Below are 14181 nucleotides of genomic sequence, written 5' to 3' on the forward strand. Positions count from 1 at the left end.
GTCTGAGCATGGAGGTTTTATTCATAAAACTGTGACCAAATCATCCCACTCACAGATTATATGTTGGAGTAGATGACCATCCTTTTATAGAATTAGAAGATTGTTGAACTCTCATGAGAACATATGAAAAGTTTATATCATGAACTAGCCAAAGAACACACAACTAACATTAAATATCATACATTTTATTTTCAATATTGAAAAATATGATTGGAGTTGTATTGCAGATGCACAGAGCCAGTGAAGAGATATGTTGGTAATATTTTTGCCTTCCCTCACAATGTCAAAAGTATTAGGAGGGAACGCAAAACTACTGTGATTGAATGCCAAAATATTGCGAGGGAATGCCAAAAGAGTTCTAAGAATAAATGTCCACCTCTAAAAAAATAATTCCCACCTTGGCCCTTCGTGGGATCAGAATTTGCCTAGACAATGCTTTTTGGACTCTGTTTGGACTCCAGATTTTGTTGTCACCATACCAACAACATATCAAACCATTAATTATTACTGATTTTCCAATATACAGATTAATGCGGAGATGTTTGCTTTTGTGAATACATCTAAAACTACACATTTCATGGCTAACAGTTTGCTGGTGGTCCTATGGCATTCCAAAATATCCATACATTTATTAATATTCCAAATATATTTTTCAATTCCATGGACATGTTACAGTAGCAGTTGAAAGACATGACACATTCTCACATCTGATCTGGCAAATTATTTAATGTTGTAATGATTAAGCTGTGTCCATCCGCTGTCGGTCTCCTCCACTAGCTGAATTTCAAGGGGAATCACGCTCTTTTCAGAACAGGAGTTGTGCCTGGTTTGTACTTGTATTTCCTTTGCCTAAAAAAGAAAAAGTTAAAGGTAACCAGTAGGGTTTTGTGTACATGTGTGCTGTGTGTGTAACAGGAATGTCTGTGTGCTTGATATACATCAGAATACTGCATGGTGTATTGATATACTGATATAAATCAAATGTTGAAGACCACATCAGTGCACATAACTCAACGTTTCTGACAGGCATAACTCACCTCTTGTCCTTATATTCTGATTCTTGATAGGGTCTTATGTAGTCCACACCCTCTCTGGTGATGACACAAATGTCTATATTGTTTCCAGAGCAAAGGTCACTCATTATGCCAGCATGGATGGCATCACGCACCAAAGTCTTGGCATCCTCCATCTGAGGGTTGCACATGCTTGAGGGTAAGATTGCAGGCTTGTGCAAAATGTCATAATTGAATTGAAACAGGCTCTTAAATTCCAATTCAATGCTTGAATTTCACTTGCATTTCAATTGAGGTAGCAAACAGGAAGCAGAATTGCAATTGTAATTGCAATGTATGGACTAATGTATAGGCTACATCATTCTCTGTTATGTAAGGGATAGTGTATAGAACGCGGAGAATGTATAGTCATTATCGGGAAAATAAGTCCCGACAGGGCAAACCGGATCCTGACGAGCCAGCGGAGAAAATGCATAACAATAGTCATGAGCAATAGTCAACAGTACAATAATGGCCTGAACTGAAATTATTATGAATAGTCATACCTCCATATTAGGCTTGAACCTGTCCTCTAGTATTCCCAAAGCAGCAAGGTCTCCAGACCCTACAAAGAAAAATTACTTTATAGGCATAACAAACTGGTATATCCCTGCTAACATTGGAAGGCATGCACTTTTAAAGGTGCAGTCAGCAATTGCGCATTGCGTCACATTTGTTTATGTGTATGTTTATATTTAAATTTCTTAGCAGATGCATTTGTGGAATGTGACAAAATTCTTGAAATTCCGTACGATCACTGAATGCACATTTCATTTCCCAACAGTATAAAGGTGACTCCCCTGTGCAGTCTACCCCTCAAGGATCAGATGGGCCCCAATCTGGCCCTTGTACCTAAAGATGAAGTCCTCTCCATCATAACCAAACTAAATGAATCCATCTGTAGCTTCACTCTTATCATCCCACTGACAGCCATAATAATACTGACAAGTGTGCATACCTTAGGGTGGGATTATGGGAAAGAATTTAGAACAATCAGAATCACACATCTGATTAAGCACTACATTGGGTCCCAGTTAAGAATTGACACTTCATTCACCATCAAGGTGATTCAATGCAGCTGGGTGAAATGTAAGTACAACTGCAGCCGCTTTGGGGGCAGCATAGTCCGCTGTGGCGCTCCACGGTCGAACCTGACGGAGCATCCGACAGCAAGGGCTGTGATTGGCCGAAGTTTTCAGTGCGTTTCTCTGTGTTTTAGCAGCCCTGCAACATGCTAGTCCACTGTAGCCTATAAGCTTTGTACATAATGTTAAACATAGTTTTGGATTCAGTGGCAAGATGTCTTGATTGTACAGTGCCTGTCTCTCAGTAATGTTTTAAAATGAGAGCTTCGGCAGCTGGCAGTAGGCTACTTTGTCGGCACTCATGAGAAGTTTGCTTGCTAACAAAACATAAATATGCTGCCCAGAAACCTCGTGAATAGTTCTGATTTGTTTTACTACACTAACGATGTTAAATATAGCCTTTGCCTACAGCATCTCCTTAACAGTAATGTTAACAAAATGACAGCATTCATATGACAAAGGAAAACCAATGGGTCACTCAAGACTGTGCCACAGCAACCAGTGTACGGCTACAGTCCTACCCAATAGGCCTACTTCGAAGCAGATAGCGTTGTCTGACGGTCGAGTGGGTTAATCGCGGTATTTCCAGAACAGGTTACAACTTTCAGGCAGTTCTGAGTTCGAATCTAGGCAGGAGCAGAGCCATATAAAGGCCTAGGCCTATTGTTATCATTTTTTGCAAGGTGTTGCTCCTGGCAATACTTGTTTATAAGACGTTTGGTGATTAGTTGATAGCTGTTTTGGGGACACGTTAAACGTTCTTTATAATGAGCTGCATTACCGGGGGAGTAAAAGCGACTGTTACAGCTCTTACAACTGTAGGCTACAAATGATTGCGATACAAAAATATGCGCCGTGTTAGTTTAGTTAGTTTTGTGATGTTTTGCACTTTGCCTCATGTGTTTTCAGGTTTGAGGCTTTTTGGCAAGATTGACCTTGTTTAGACTGTCACGAGGAGGAGGAATCTGTGTTTACATCCGTGGACCCGAATGGTGCCGGACACTGTAGTAGTATGCAAACACTGCTCACCACTGGCAGAGTTTATGATCATAAAGTGCCGTCCTTTTACCTGCCAAGGGAAATTACTGCGATTCTGCTAGTCGCATACATCCCGCCACCAACAACAACAGCGATAAGAACGCTGCTCTTAGTGAACTGTACCAGGCTGTCAGTGAACAACAGGCACACCCAGACGGTTCACCATCTTCACTGGAGATTTTAACCATGCTGATCTCAAAACTGTACTTCCAAAAGCTACACCAGCATGTTGATTTTCCAACAAGAGGAGATAACATCCTGGACCTGGTCTACACTACACACAAAGGAGCATACAAAGCCACCCCTCCCCACATTGGACTTTCAGACCATATCACTGTTATGCTAATGCCCGCATACAGACAAAGGGGTAAAGCACAAAACAGCACCTGCCCACAGAAGACCCATCCCCTCTACATGAGCAGCCCTGTGCCTCTGCCGACGACAGTGAAGAGGACACTTGCTGCTATCAACACCAGAAGGCAACAGGTCCAGACAACATCCCAGGTTAGGGCGCTGAAGGACTGCGCGGGGAGCTTAAGGATGTCTTCACAGACATCTTTAACACTTCCCTGAAGCAAGCCATCGTCCCCATCATGTTTCAAAGCTGCCACCATCATACCTGTGCCAAGAAAACTGCTCCATCCTGCTTCAATGACTACAGCCCTGTGGCACTTGACACCCATCATCATGAAGTGCTTTGAGCCGCTTGTCATGTCACATATCAAAGCCATTCTCCCCCACCCTGGACCCCTTCCAGTTTGCATACCGAGCCAAGCGGTCTACAGAGGGATGCAATCTACTCTGCCTCCACCCAGCCCTCACCCACCTGGAAAAAAGAGACTCATATGTGAGATTGCTGTTTATAGACTTCCAGTTCTGCATTCAACACCATAATACCACAACAACTCATCTGCAAAACTTGACAAACTGGGACTTAGTACCTACCTCTGCAACTGGCTACTGGACTTCCTCTGTCAGAGGCCCCAAGTAGTACGTGTTGGCAACAATACCTCTCAAGCAGCATCACACTGAGCACAGGGGCCCCCAAGGCTGCGTGCTCAGTCCGCTGCTCTTCACCCTGCTGGACGATGACTGCATGCAACCTACAGCAACAATCACATAGTGAAATTTGCTGGCGACACAACTCTGGTGGGTCTCATCACCAAGGGCTTAATAGACTCAATACAGGTTGGAGGTCGACCATCTGACCGTGGTGCAGGGACAACAACCTCCTGCTAAACGCCAGAGATTGTTGTTGACTTCGGAGAGGTCACACCCAACACCTGCCACTGACCATCGACGGTGCTGTGGTGGGAGAGAGCGAGCAGCACCAAATTCCTGGGGGTGCACATCAGTGAAGACCTCTCCTGGACCACCAACACTGCATCACTGGCTGGCGAGAGCTCAGCCGGCCTGTGCTTCCTCTTGAAAACTCAGGCCCGAGCAAGTGCTCCACCAGCCATCATGACCACATTCTACAATGAGGCACCATTGAGAGCATCCTCTCCAGCTGTATCGCTGTGTGGGGAAGCTGCACTGAATACAACAGGAAAGCCCTGCAGCATAGTGTGAACACAGCTGGAAGGATCGTTGGTGCTTCACTCCCCTCCCTGAAGGACATTTACACCACCCACCTCACCCGCCCCAAAATTGTGGAGTGATGCAAGTCACCCGCTCACAATCTGTTTGATCCTACTGCCCCTCTGGGAAGAGGTACAGAAGCCCGCGCCCCTTTACCAGACTCACCAACAGCTTCATACACCAAGCTGTAAGGATGATGAACTCTCCCTCCCCTCCCCCTCCACCCTCAGCTACATAACATCCTGGACATTGAACCCACAATGGCCGCCTGCACTACTCCACTTGCACACTTGAACACTTGCACACTTGTACACTTTGTAACTTGCGTTGTTGTCCTGAAAACACAAACACTTCTGCTGCTCCTATATAACTTGCACCACTATGCCACTTTCTTTATTACTTAGGTCAAACAGAACTACCCAAGCCTTTTATTGGCCTTGACTTTGCACTAGTATTTGACTGTCTATGCACAATTTCAACCAAATTTTGCTGCTCTTATTTTTTCATTATTATATGTGCCCCTCTTATTTACTTAATTACTTACTTTTGTTTACTTGATGTGATGTTTGTCTGTGGACTTAAATTGGTAAAATATGTCTTGTCTTCACCGTGGATAGTGAGAAACGTAATTTCATCTCTTTGTATGTCTGGAACATGTGAAGAAATTGACAATAAAGCTGACTTTGACTTTGACTTTGACTCTGCATATGTTATTTCTCCGTATGTAAAATAAAGTCAATTTTCGACACACGTCTGTTATTAGTTCAATACGTTTATTATAATTAGTTCAATTTAACGTTCCTTGTTAAAACATGTAACTAGTTAAACTCAAATGATTTTTAGAAATATTTAGCCAAAGCCAAAAAGTGTCTTGACTAACGTTTCGATGTTCGTTAGTCAAAAACATCGACACATCGAAACGTTTAACGTTTAAAGTTTAATAATGTTCTGCACCTTTTACTAAAGAATAAAGAAAATTAAGAAGACATCTGAGCTGCACCGGCGTCTCTCCTCCTTTCTAAAATATGTCCTGGCCTGGTTGCACCGGATTGTCGCCAAATGACAGAAGCGCGGAGAACCCTCCCTTTGTCTACCAAAAAGTGTTACTGCTTGTGAAAGAAGGGGGTGGGGGGGGGCTTAACGCGGAAAAGCTTAATGTCCCAAAAACGCAACAAGTCATAATGGTAGGCTACAAGAAGTGGAGGGAGGGTATGGGATGACCAGACCCGTCTTCGCTGTGCTATTCAGAAAGCATCTTCTATGGTCTTTCCAGGCGCACACAGCTCGTTACCATAGCCTATCGAGTGCCTTAACAGATAGGCTCTGCTCTTGGGTTTGGCCTCACAGCGAACTCAACCCTCGTTGCTTGCAGTTTGTTAAATAAAGCGATGCAGATTACATTATTTATTTCTGATTAATTGGCGTCTTTTGCAACATCTGCTTGTTAGGCTGGGCTACTGTCAATGTCCTGTACAGGTAAATGTTCAACCATTGCTGGTGTAGGCCTACAGGCTATAATCAATTAGGGACTGTTAGTTATTTATTTAAGAGGCTACGAGGAGGAGTTTTGGCAGCGTTAGTCAAAAAAGGCGTGACCCTCCCTTGCCAGCAAGAAATTTTCTATGACCCTCCAAAGTGATTGAGAAAAACGCATGACCCTTCCCAGTCCCAACAATTTATTGATGCCTTCTGTAGGCTAGGGTCAATTTAGAACTTGCATACCACACCTTCCTTGAAATGCCTTGAAAAAGGCTGTCGCTTGCACAATTTCACAAATAATCACGGGACGAAACAAACCTGTCAACTTTTCCGTTTATCAGCGATTTTTTAACTTTTTTTTGCTGTCTTAAACGTCCCACACATACTCGACACACCAATCGACCAGTAGCCGACAATGTGACGTCACAGAAGCGCCCGTAACCATTAATAGGGAGGGAAAGTGAAAACCAGCGCCCCAAGTGGTTATGCGTTCCTATCGAAGAGCAGCTCAATGTTAAGTCCCATAGACCTATTTAAAAAATATATTGTGAAGCCAAATCAGCGATGTTATCCACCAAAAATATTTTTCAGTGTCTATACAGTAATAATATTCTAACTGTGAAAATGTCAGACCCTATTTTGCCTTATTTAAGAAAATCGAAATTGCTCCTTTTTTGTTTCATAAACGAACTACAAAAGAAGTCACGTGACTTTACCCTTCAACGTTACTCAGGGTAGCATGGTTTGTTTATTAGCCTGGTTAGCATTGACACTTAACACTTACAGCTAGCTCTTCATGTGAGTAGAAGCACAACACCAGTTATCCTGACATAAAGGTTATCACCACGCGGGTTTATGTCACGTTCCGTTATTACAAAAAAATATGTTAAGCCAGTTAAGCAAATTATGCGTATTGATCAGTTAGAGATTAAAGCCCAAACATGTGGCGTCACATGCAGCTGTAGTTCCTTATCACCGTGTTAAGACAAAAACTCAAAACAATTCAACTGATTCTAAAAATAAGGTATGACCACTTGAAGCAATAGAGGTGACCCCAGTGCCTAACATATGGAAGGCATTCAATTAAGATCCCAATAATGTGCACCGAGATATATTTTTTCAAAAAAAAAAATCCCATCCACTCCGCTAAACTCTAGGAACGCAACCACTAGATGGACCCCAGACCCCCATCACCATAGCTGGACTGAGGATGGACTCACCTGTGGTCCTTTCTTCCTGTCCCAGCCTGCAGTGATGAAGCCTGCTTGAAGTTCATCTTTGTTGTGGTAGCACAGCTCCTTCATTTCAGTCTGGATCTGAAGAGCCTAACATGGATTGCCCCAACACAACAGAGCACCATCACAAAGCAGAAGTGGGACAGTGACAGAGGTGACATTGAAATATATAGAGCCTACTTAACCACAACATGCATTGAGTGGCTAAAGAAGTATGTGCAGTATGGGAGCAGCACTCTGGAGAGAAAAGGTACAGCAGCACACAACACTGACAACTGCTGTACAGTGGGCAGGATTCCAATCATTATGTTGAAACACATTATTTATCTCCTTCACCAAAAGATTACCTTCTTTTCAAAATCTAATCAAATATGTTTACTAACCTCTCTTATTTCTACCTTGTCCTTTCAGTCCACCCAGAAGTCACTCTCCTCCAGAAGGACTCTGGAGTGGCGTGCCATGCTACAGGCTTCTACCCTGACCAAGTGATGATCACCTGGAAGAGAGATGGAGAGGAGATGCAGGAGGACGTGGATGTGGGGAGACTGCCCAATGAGGATGGAACCTTCCAGAAGAGAGCTGTGCTTGCCGTGTCACCGGAAGAGAGGAAGAAGGGGCAGTACACCTGTGAGGTGGCCCATAAGGGCGGAACTCCCATTCTTAAGACCCTGATTGTGGAAGATGGTAAGAACCAACACCACAGAATTCAGCAGTTACTGATGGAACATTGCATTGTTACATGTTGTTTTGGTGTTAGTGAATTTGGTATAAAAATAATTTCTGTAACCTTATATGCCTTTTGATGAACCAAACCCATCCTACCTACAGTGTCTACAGCCAAATCCCAGCCATGAGGTTATCCATGACCATACCTTACCTTACCTATGCTTCTAGAAACACAAGATCATTCAAATGCAACTTTCAGTTGCAACCCTAGTTTATTGAACAGAACTTGGGGAAATGTTTTCATGATAAGGAGGAACATAATTCATGAGAACATTGATCTGCCTCTGTCAGAACACATTCATGAGTATTACAGAGTATGATTTATTCAGTATTTATTCAGATTTGTAGGCCCTGTGATGCACCTTGTAATTCTGTCAAATCAATGCTGAGTGGCGCATGTAGATGCAGCGACTCCTTGCTTCTCCTGAACGTGCAGTGTTTTTTTGTTGTTAAAATGTGTTTTTCGGAATGTTTATCGCATGAAACTACGTCGGAACGCATGTACAGCCAAAAGCAACTGTTGCAGATACAGGAGGAAAACAACAGTATCGATGTTTTGGACATAAAAACAGAGACGCTGGCTGAACTGGGCCTGCCTACCACAACATCGACCTCGCCTGCTTCACCTGGCCAGGCGTCACCGCAAGCGGTGCCAGGACAAGGAAGAGAGGCAAAGCGAGCTGGCGTGCCGGAACAAGGCTAGCAGCCAACCCAACTCGCCCAGCAATACCATCCATATTCCTGGCAAACGTAAGATCACTGGACAATAAAATGGGCGACATTCGGTTGCTAAGATCAGCAAACAAGACAGTGAGTAACTGCTGCGTGACTGTTATCACTGAACAGAGGTGGAAAGGAGCGAAATACATTTACTCACGTTACTGTATTGAGTAGTTTTTCTGTGTATTTTGTATTTTTTAAGTAGTTTATAAAATCGGTATTTTAAATTTTACTTGATTACATTTTGAGTGAAGTATTGTGCCAGCTACATCAAAAATCCCATCCGTTACTTGAGTAAAAAAAAAGTTAAGACTAACGAAACAGAAAGGGAGAGAAAAAAAAATCGTGCCCTAAACCACTAGCCTAGTGATAATGATCAGCATGTAGGCTAGCCTACAACAGGACATGAATCAAGCTAAGCCATGCAGTCTTTCTGAAAGTGATGGAGATGGAGCTGGATCACGAGATGCATCAGATTACATGTCTAGGCTATGTATTTTCCACTATTTCAATGGGTTGTCTCAGTTCGTTTTAGCACTAATGATTCGGGAGATATTCAAGCAAACACCATGGGATTTAAATGTTTTTGGCGTTTGTGCTCACCTTTCTTTGGAAAGAAGTTGATTAGCAGTTGTTTCCCCTCATTTTAATGTCTCTCTTTTTTCCTGTTTTGGACTTTTTTTGGTAACCTGACTTGGCTTTCTTGGAAAAGACATTCCACCAACAACACAACAATTAGCGGTCCACTAGGCCTACTAGCGATGCTCAGCTAAATAAACAAAAGATACTGTAGACTACCTAATGAATCGTGCAGGCGGACTAAACCATTTAGCTCTTTAGCAAGGGAGAGTGAGAGTGACCTTAGACAGTTTTCACTATGTTGTATACAAAATCACAGTCAGTCAAACTTTAAATTTCGTCTGACATTCATTTTGACATTTAAAGTAGGAAGTTAAAGGAAGGAAGTTAAAATATTCAGGTAAAATAAATATATGGTGGAAATAAGTATTGAACACTTAAATGTTTTTTCAGTAGCCTAATTAGCCTAAACTTCCAGTGAGTCTATTCGAAATTTTCACCACACATTATATTAACACACATATAAAAAATCCAAACATAAGAGTTATGTGTAATAAAGTGGAATGACACAGGAAAAAAACTATTGAACGTTCCTACTGAAATTTCTTCAATACTTTGTGGAAAGCCTTTGTTTGTAATGACAGCTTCAAGACATTTCCTGTATGAGAAAACGTATTAGTTGCAGTTTCAGGTGTGATTTTGGCCCAGGGGGGTCCCTCTTGTGAATCCTGATCTTTAGTTACTTCCAGAACTGTTTAATTGAATTTAATTGAATTGGCTGCCTTCAAGTCTTTTTGGAGCTTTCTCCAAGTGGTCCTTGGCTCTTGGAATTGACTATCCTTCTGACTCCCTGGTCAGAAATATTGTGAGGAGATCCTGTGCATGGCTGGTTGATGATGCAGTGATGTTCCTTCCACTTGCAGATAATGGCTCCCATGCTGCTTACTGGAAGATTCTGAAGTTTTGAAATGCATCTGTAACCAGTTTCATTGATGTTTTGCAACAATAAGGTTGCAAAGGTCTTGGGAGAAACTTTTGCTTTTATCCATCATGAAATGTTTCCTGTGTGACACCTTGGTAATGAAAAACTTTTTTTATAGCCCATCAATATGTAGGCTTCTAACTAAGCTTATATTAATTTGCACAGATAGAAAGGATAACTACTCTCTAACTACTTTCAGATTCCAGCTCGTTCCTTCCCTTTCCTTGCCTTAGTGCTTTTTCTTAGCGTGTTCAATACTTTTCCCCTGTGTTATTCCACTTCATTACACATGACTCTACTTATGGAGTTGTTTGGATTTTTTATGTGTGGATTACCTGAGTTATTACTAATGCCTGGTGAAAATGTTGTGCCCCCCGTAATCCACCTTTCAAGGGCCCTCTCCTCCATTGGGGTCCTAGTACTTCCCACTTTTCCCCCCAGTTCAACACCCTTTAATCTGCTGAACCTTCTGCTCGTTTCCAAATATAAAAAAAACTCTGCAACTCAACATTGGCCTGCATGTCTCAGCTGCCTGTGAGGGGCTTTTCAGTTGTGCTGGATTACTGTTCACTGCAAAGTGACCAAGGATGAGTGCAACTAACTTTGAAAATCAACTACTGCTCAAACTTAAAGGAGAACTCCGGTGATTTTTCACATTTTTGACATTTCTCAACGTCACCGAGTACTGTCGGTATGAACAAAACTGAAACAATCGGTTTTACCTAGCTTGAGTTGAGTTGAGCTCGAGCGCTACACACTGGGAGCATGAACATGGCTGCCTTAGCTGCTGGCTGCAGCAACTCGAGCTAGGACCAAAGTCCTTTTAGGCAAGTATTTCCACTCTGCGGCCATATTGCAACGCTTTTTGGGCACTTATCGGGCATCTATTTCTGCAGAAATGCGTGTGCGTTAGGGTTTCCACGACACCAATCTTGCTCCAGTGACGAGATCACAACAGATGATTGGCACGATGTCTTCACAGCACACCACATGATTGGCTCAATGTATTCACAACACACCACATGATTGGCTCAATGTATTCACATGTCAACGTTTTGCCACGTTTTACAACAGTTGAGTGCTGTATCTCCTCATTAGAAAGTCTCTGGTAAAACTGGTTGTTCTGGTTCCCCCACCCACTGGTACCCCCCCAAAAAAAAAAGTTACTAAGTAACTTTTTACTTAAAGTACATTTTAAATGAACTACTTTTTACTTTTACTTGAGTACATTTTCAGATCGGTATTTTAACTTGTACTTGAGTAATATTTCATCAAAGTATTGGTACTTTTTACTTGAGTACAATATTTTCGTTACTTTTTCCACCTCTGTGTATAACCCCCCCTCCATCCCACAGCGGATTGTGGCCACACTCATACCTTTTCTTATATATACTGTATAGATATAGTTTTTTCTATAGTTTTTTTTATATTACCTTGCCTACTCTCTTACTCTCCATATTTATTTTATGCTGGTCTCTAGACTTTATTCTTGCACTGTTGCACTGTTGGACTTATTCATTTGCACCATCACCATGACACTCACTCACACAGAGCACCTTACCTTACTATGCACAGGCTCAGTCCCTGCCTCAGTCATTGCAAGCGCCTCATGATTAATCACCCATGTGGATACTGTTTTTAGACTTGATTTAGATTTAGTGTTATTTAGTATAATTTGTATTTTAGTATATTCTTTATCTTCTATTGTCCTTATTGCTTAGTTGTGTTTTTTATATTATATACTTTTAATTACTTTTTTTCTGCTGTTAGTGAATGTGTGTGTGATGTCTGTATGCTACTGAGACCTTGAATTTCCCCTTGGGGATCAATAAAGTATCTATCTATCTATCTATCTATCTATCAATATGGTGCATACAATTGATTTAGAATGTTGGGGGGAGGTGGGGGACGGGGGTAAATGACCTGGTACTGGAACATGTGCTACTGTACATAACGGGTTTTTAACATTTAAGCATTTTAACATTTAAGCTACAGAGCTACAGCAATAGAATAACATATAAGCGTCAAAGTAGAGGAGACTATAACTAGGAATTACCACGGCATAGTACTATGAGGATAGGAGGGCCCATATTAAGTACTAAGTGTGTAGAAGAGGAGGAAAGAAAGTGAAATGGAGAGGAAGGAGGTAGAGGAAGAAAGAACGTGGTAACAGGTGTGTGAGGTTGTCAGAGGCGCTAGGAGAGGAGGTATTCTTGGAAGAGTTGTGTCTTCAAGAGTTATTTTGAAGACAGAGAGGGACGCCCCTGCTCTGATGGGACTTGGCTGATCGTTCCACCATCGAGGGACCACATATGAACAAAGTCTGGATTGCCATGGGTGTCAGGGCAGCAGTGCCAGACAATGGTCTTTGGAGGAGCACAGCGGCCAGGGGGTAACATAAGCCTTTATGAGAGCTTTTACTTAAGTGGTGCAGAACGATCAATCACTTTGTATGCAAGCATTAGTGACTTGAATTTGATGTGGGCAGCTAAGGGAAGCCAGCGGAGCTCAATGAACAACGGGGTAACGTGCCCTTTTTGATTGGTTGAAGACCAACTATTCCAGAACATTTGGTTGCGATTGGTGGCGGAGGTTTGGTAAAATGATAATGAATCGTGTTGAGGTGCAGGTGTAGGAAAAACAAAAATTGTGTTTAGACTGAGACTATTTTACAATTATTTTGCGCCACTACCACACCAGATCAAACATTTCTTGTTGTGAGCGTAAGAATTAACCATTACAGAATAATTACATGGTTCCCACTAATCCTGGAAAATAGTTGACCAAAATCATTTCAATTACAATTTTTCTATGGCAGAGGAATGGACTACTAGGCTATCAGAGCTCCCTAAAAATGGACAACATTGTCATCTGAAAGGAAAGTTAAGTTCAGGATCATAGTAATGTTAAAATAGTAATTTATGAAGGAGCGCATTAATAAGCTGTTCTCAATTATGTTGTGGCATTGCTGTAAACACATCCCAAAGTCTCATTACATATCTAACACATGGAGGTTGGATGACATTACAAGATATTGGAAGTGGCCTTAATATTGCAAATCTTCAACAGTTTGCAAATTATGTGTGAAATATGGTTCAGGTATAATTGGAAATCAGCTTAGACGTGCTGTTTTCATCCTGTTACTTGCATCAGTTTTGTATGGGAGAAGGAAAGAGAAAGGGACAGTGTTAGCTTTCTCACCAGAGTGAGTTTGAGCTAGTCTGCAGCAATGAAAACAACATGGGCGGACGTAGCAGATGGAGACGCCCAGCCTGACTCTTTGGCTGTAGTTTTATTATTGGTACTTCGTAGATGAATCACGGAGGTGACAGTTCGCTCCCTTTACTAGCCTACATATGATGTAAGTGGGATGGGATGGCCATCAGAAATTCCAGAGAGGAACACATTACTGTATGTCATGATGTCTGTTATATCAGTCTTGGGAAAAGTGGAATACAGAGGCATGGATTCTCTGGTGGGTGGCACTTACACCTGGTCACCACCATATGTGGCTTATGCAGTTTTCTCTGTGTGTGGTCATTCTACCGGACAGAAGAAAAATAAGTGGGCCAGTAGTGTTTGGGCTTTTTTGGGCCTGAAATCGCTGATACAACCTTTAAGGTATTAAGAATAGATATGCATATGCACTGCATTAGAATTGTTGACTGCATTTTTTACACTACATATAACAGACAAGACAGGTC

General features: G+C 42.0%; 1 protein-coding gene across 1 annotated transcript; it reads left to right on the forward strand.

Annotated features, from left to right (window-relative positions):
* Positions 1-5937: 5937 nt before the first annotated feature.
* Positions 5938-8288, forward strand: LOC125285695 (major histocompatibility complex class I-related gene protein-like). Its single transcript, XM_048230234.1, has 3 exons — positions 5938-5965; positions 7481-7720; positions 7882-8288. The coding sequence occupies exons 1-3, from the start codon at positions 5938-5940 to the stop codon at positions 8271-8273; spliced, it is 660 nt and encodes a 219-aa protein (XP_048086191.1). The 3' UTR covers positions 8274-8288.
* Positions 8289-14181: the final 5893 nt, after the last annotated feature.

This window comes from Alosa alosa, chromosome 20 (genome assembly GCF_017589495.1).
Source record: "Alosa alosa isolate M-15738 ecotype Scorff River chromosome 20, AALO_Geno_1.1, whole genome shotgun sequence".
Classification (NCBI taxonomy): Eukaryota; Metazoa; Chordata; class Actinopteri; order Clupeiformes; family Clupeidae; genus Alosa; species Alosa alosa.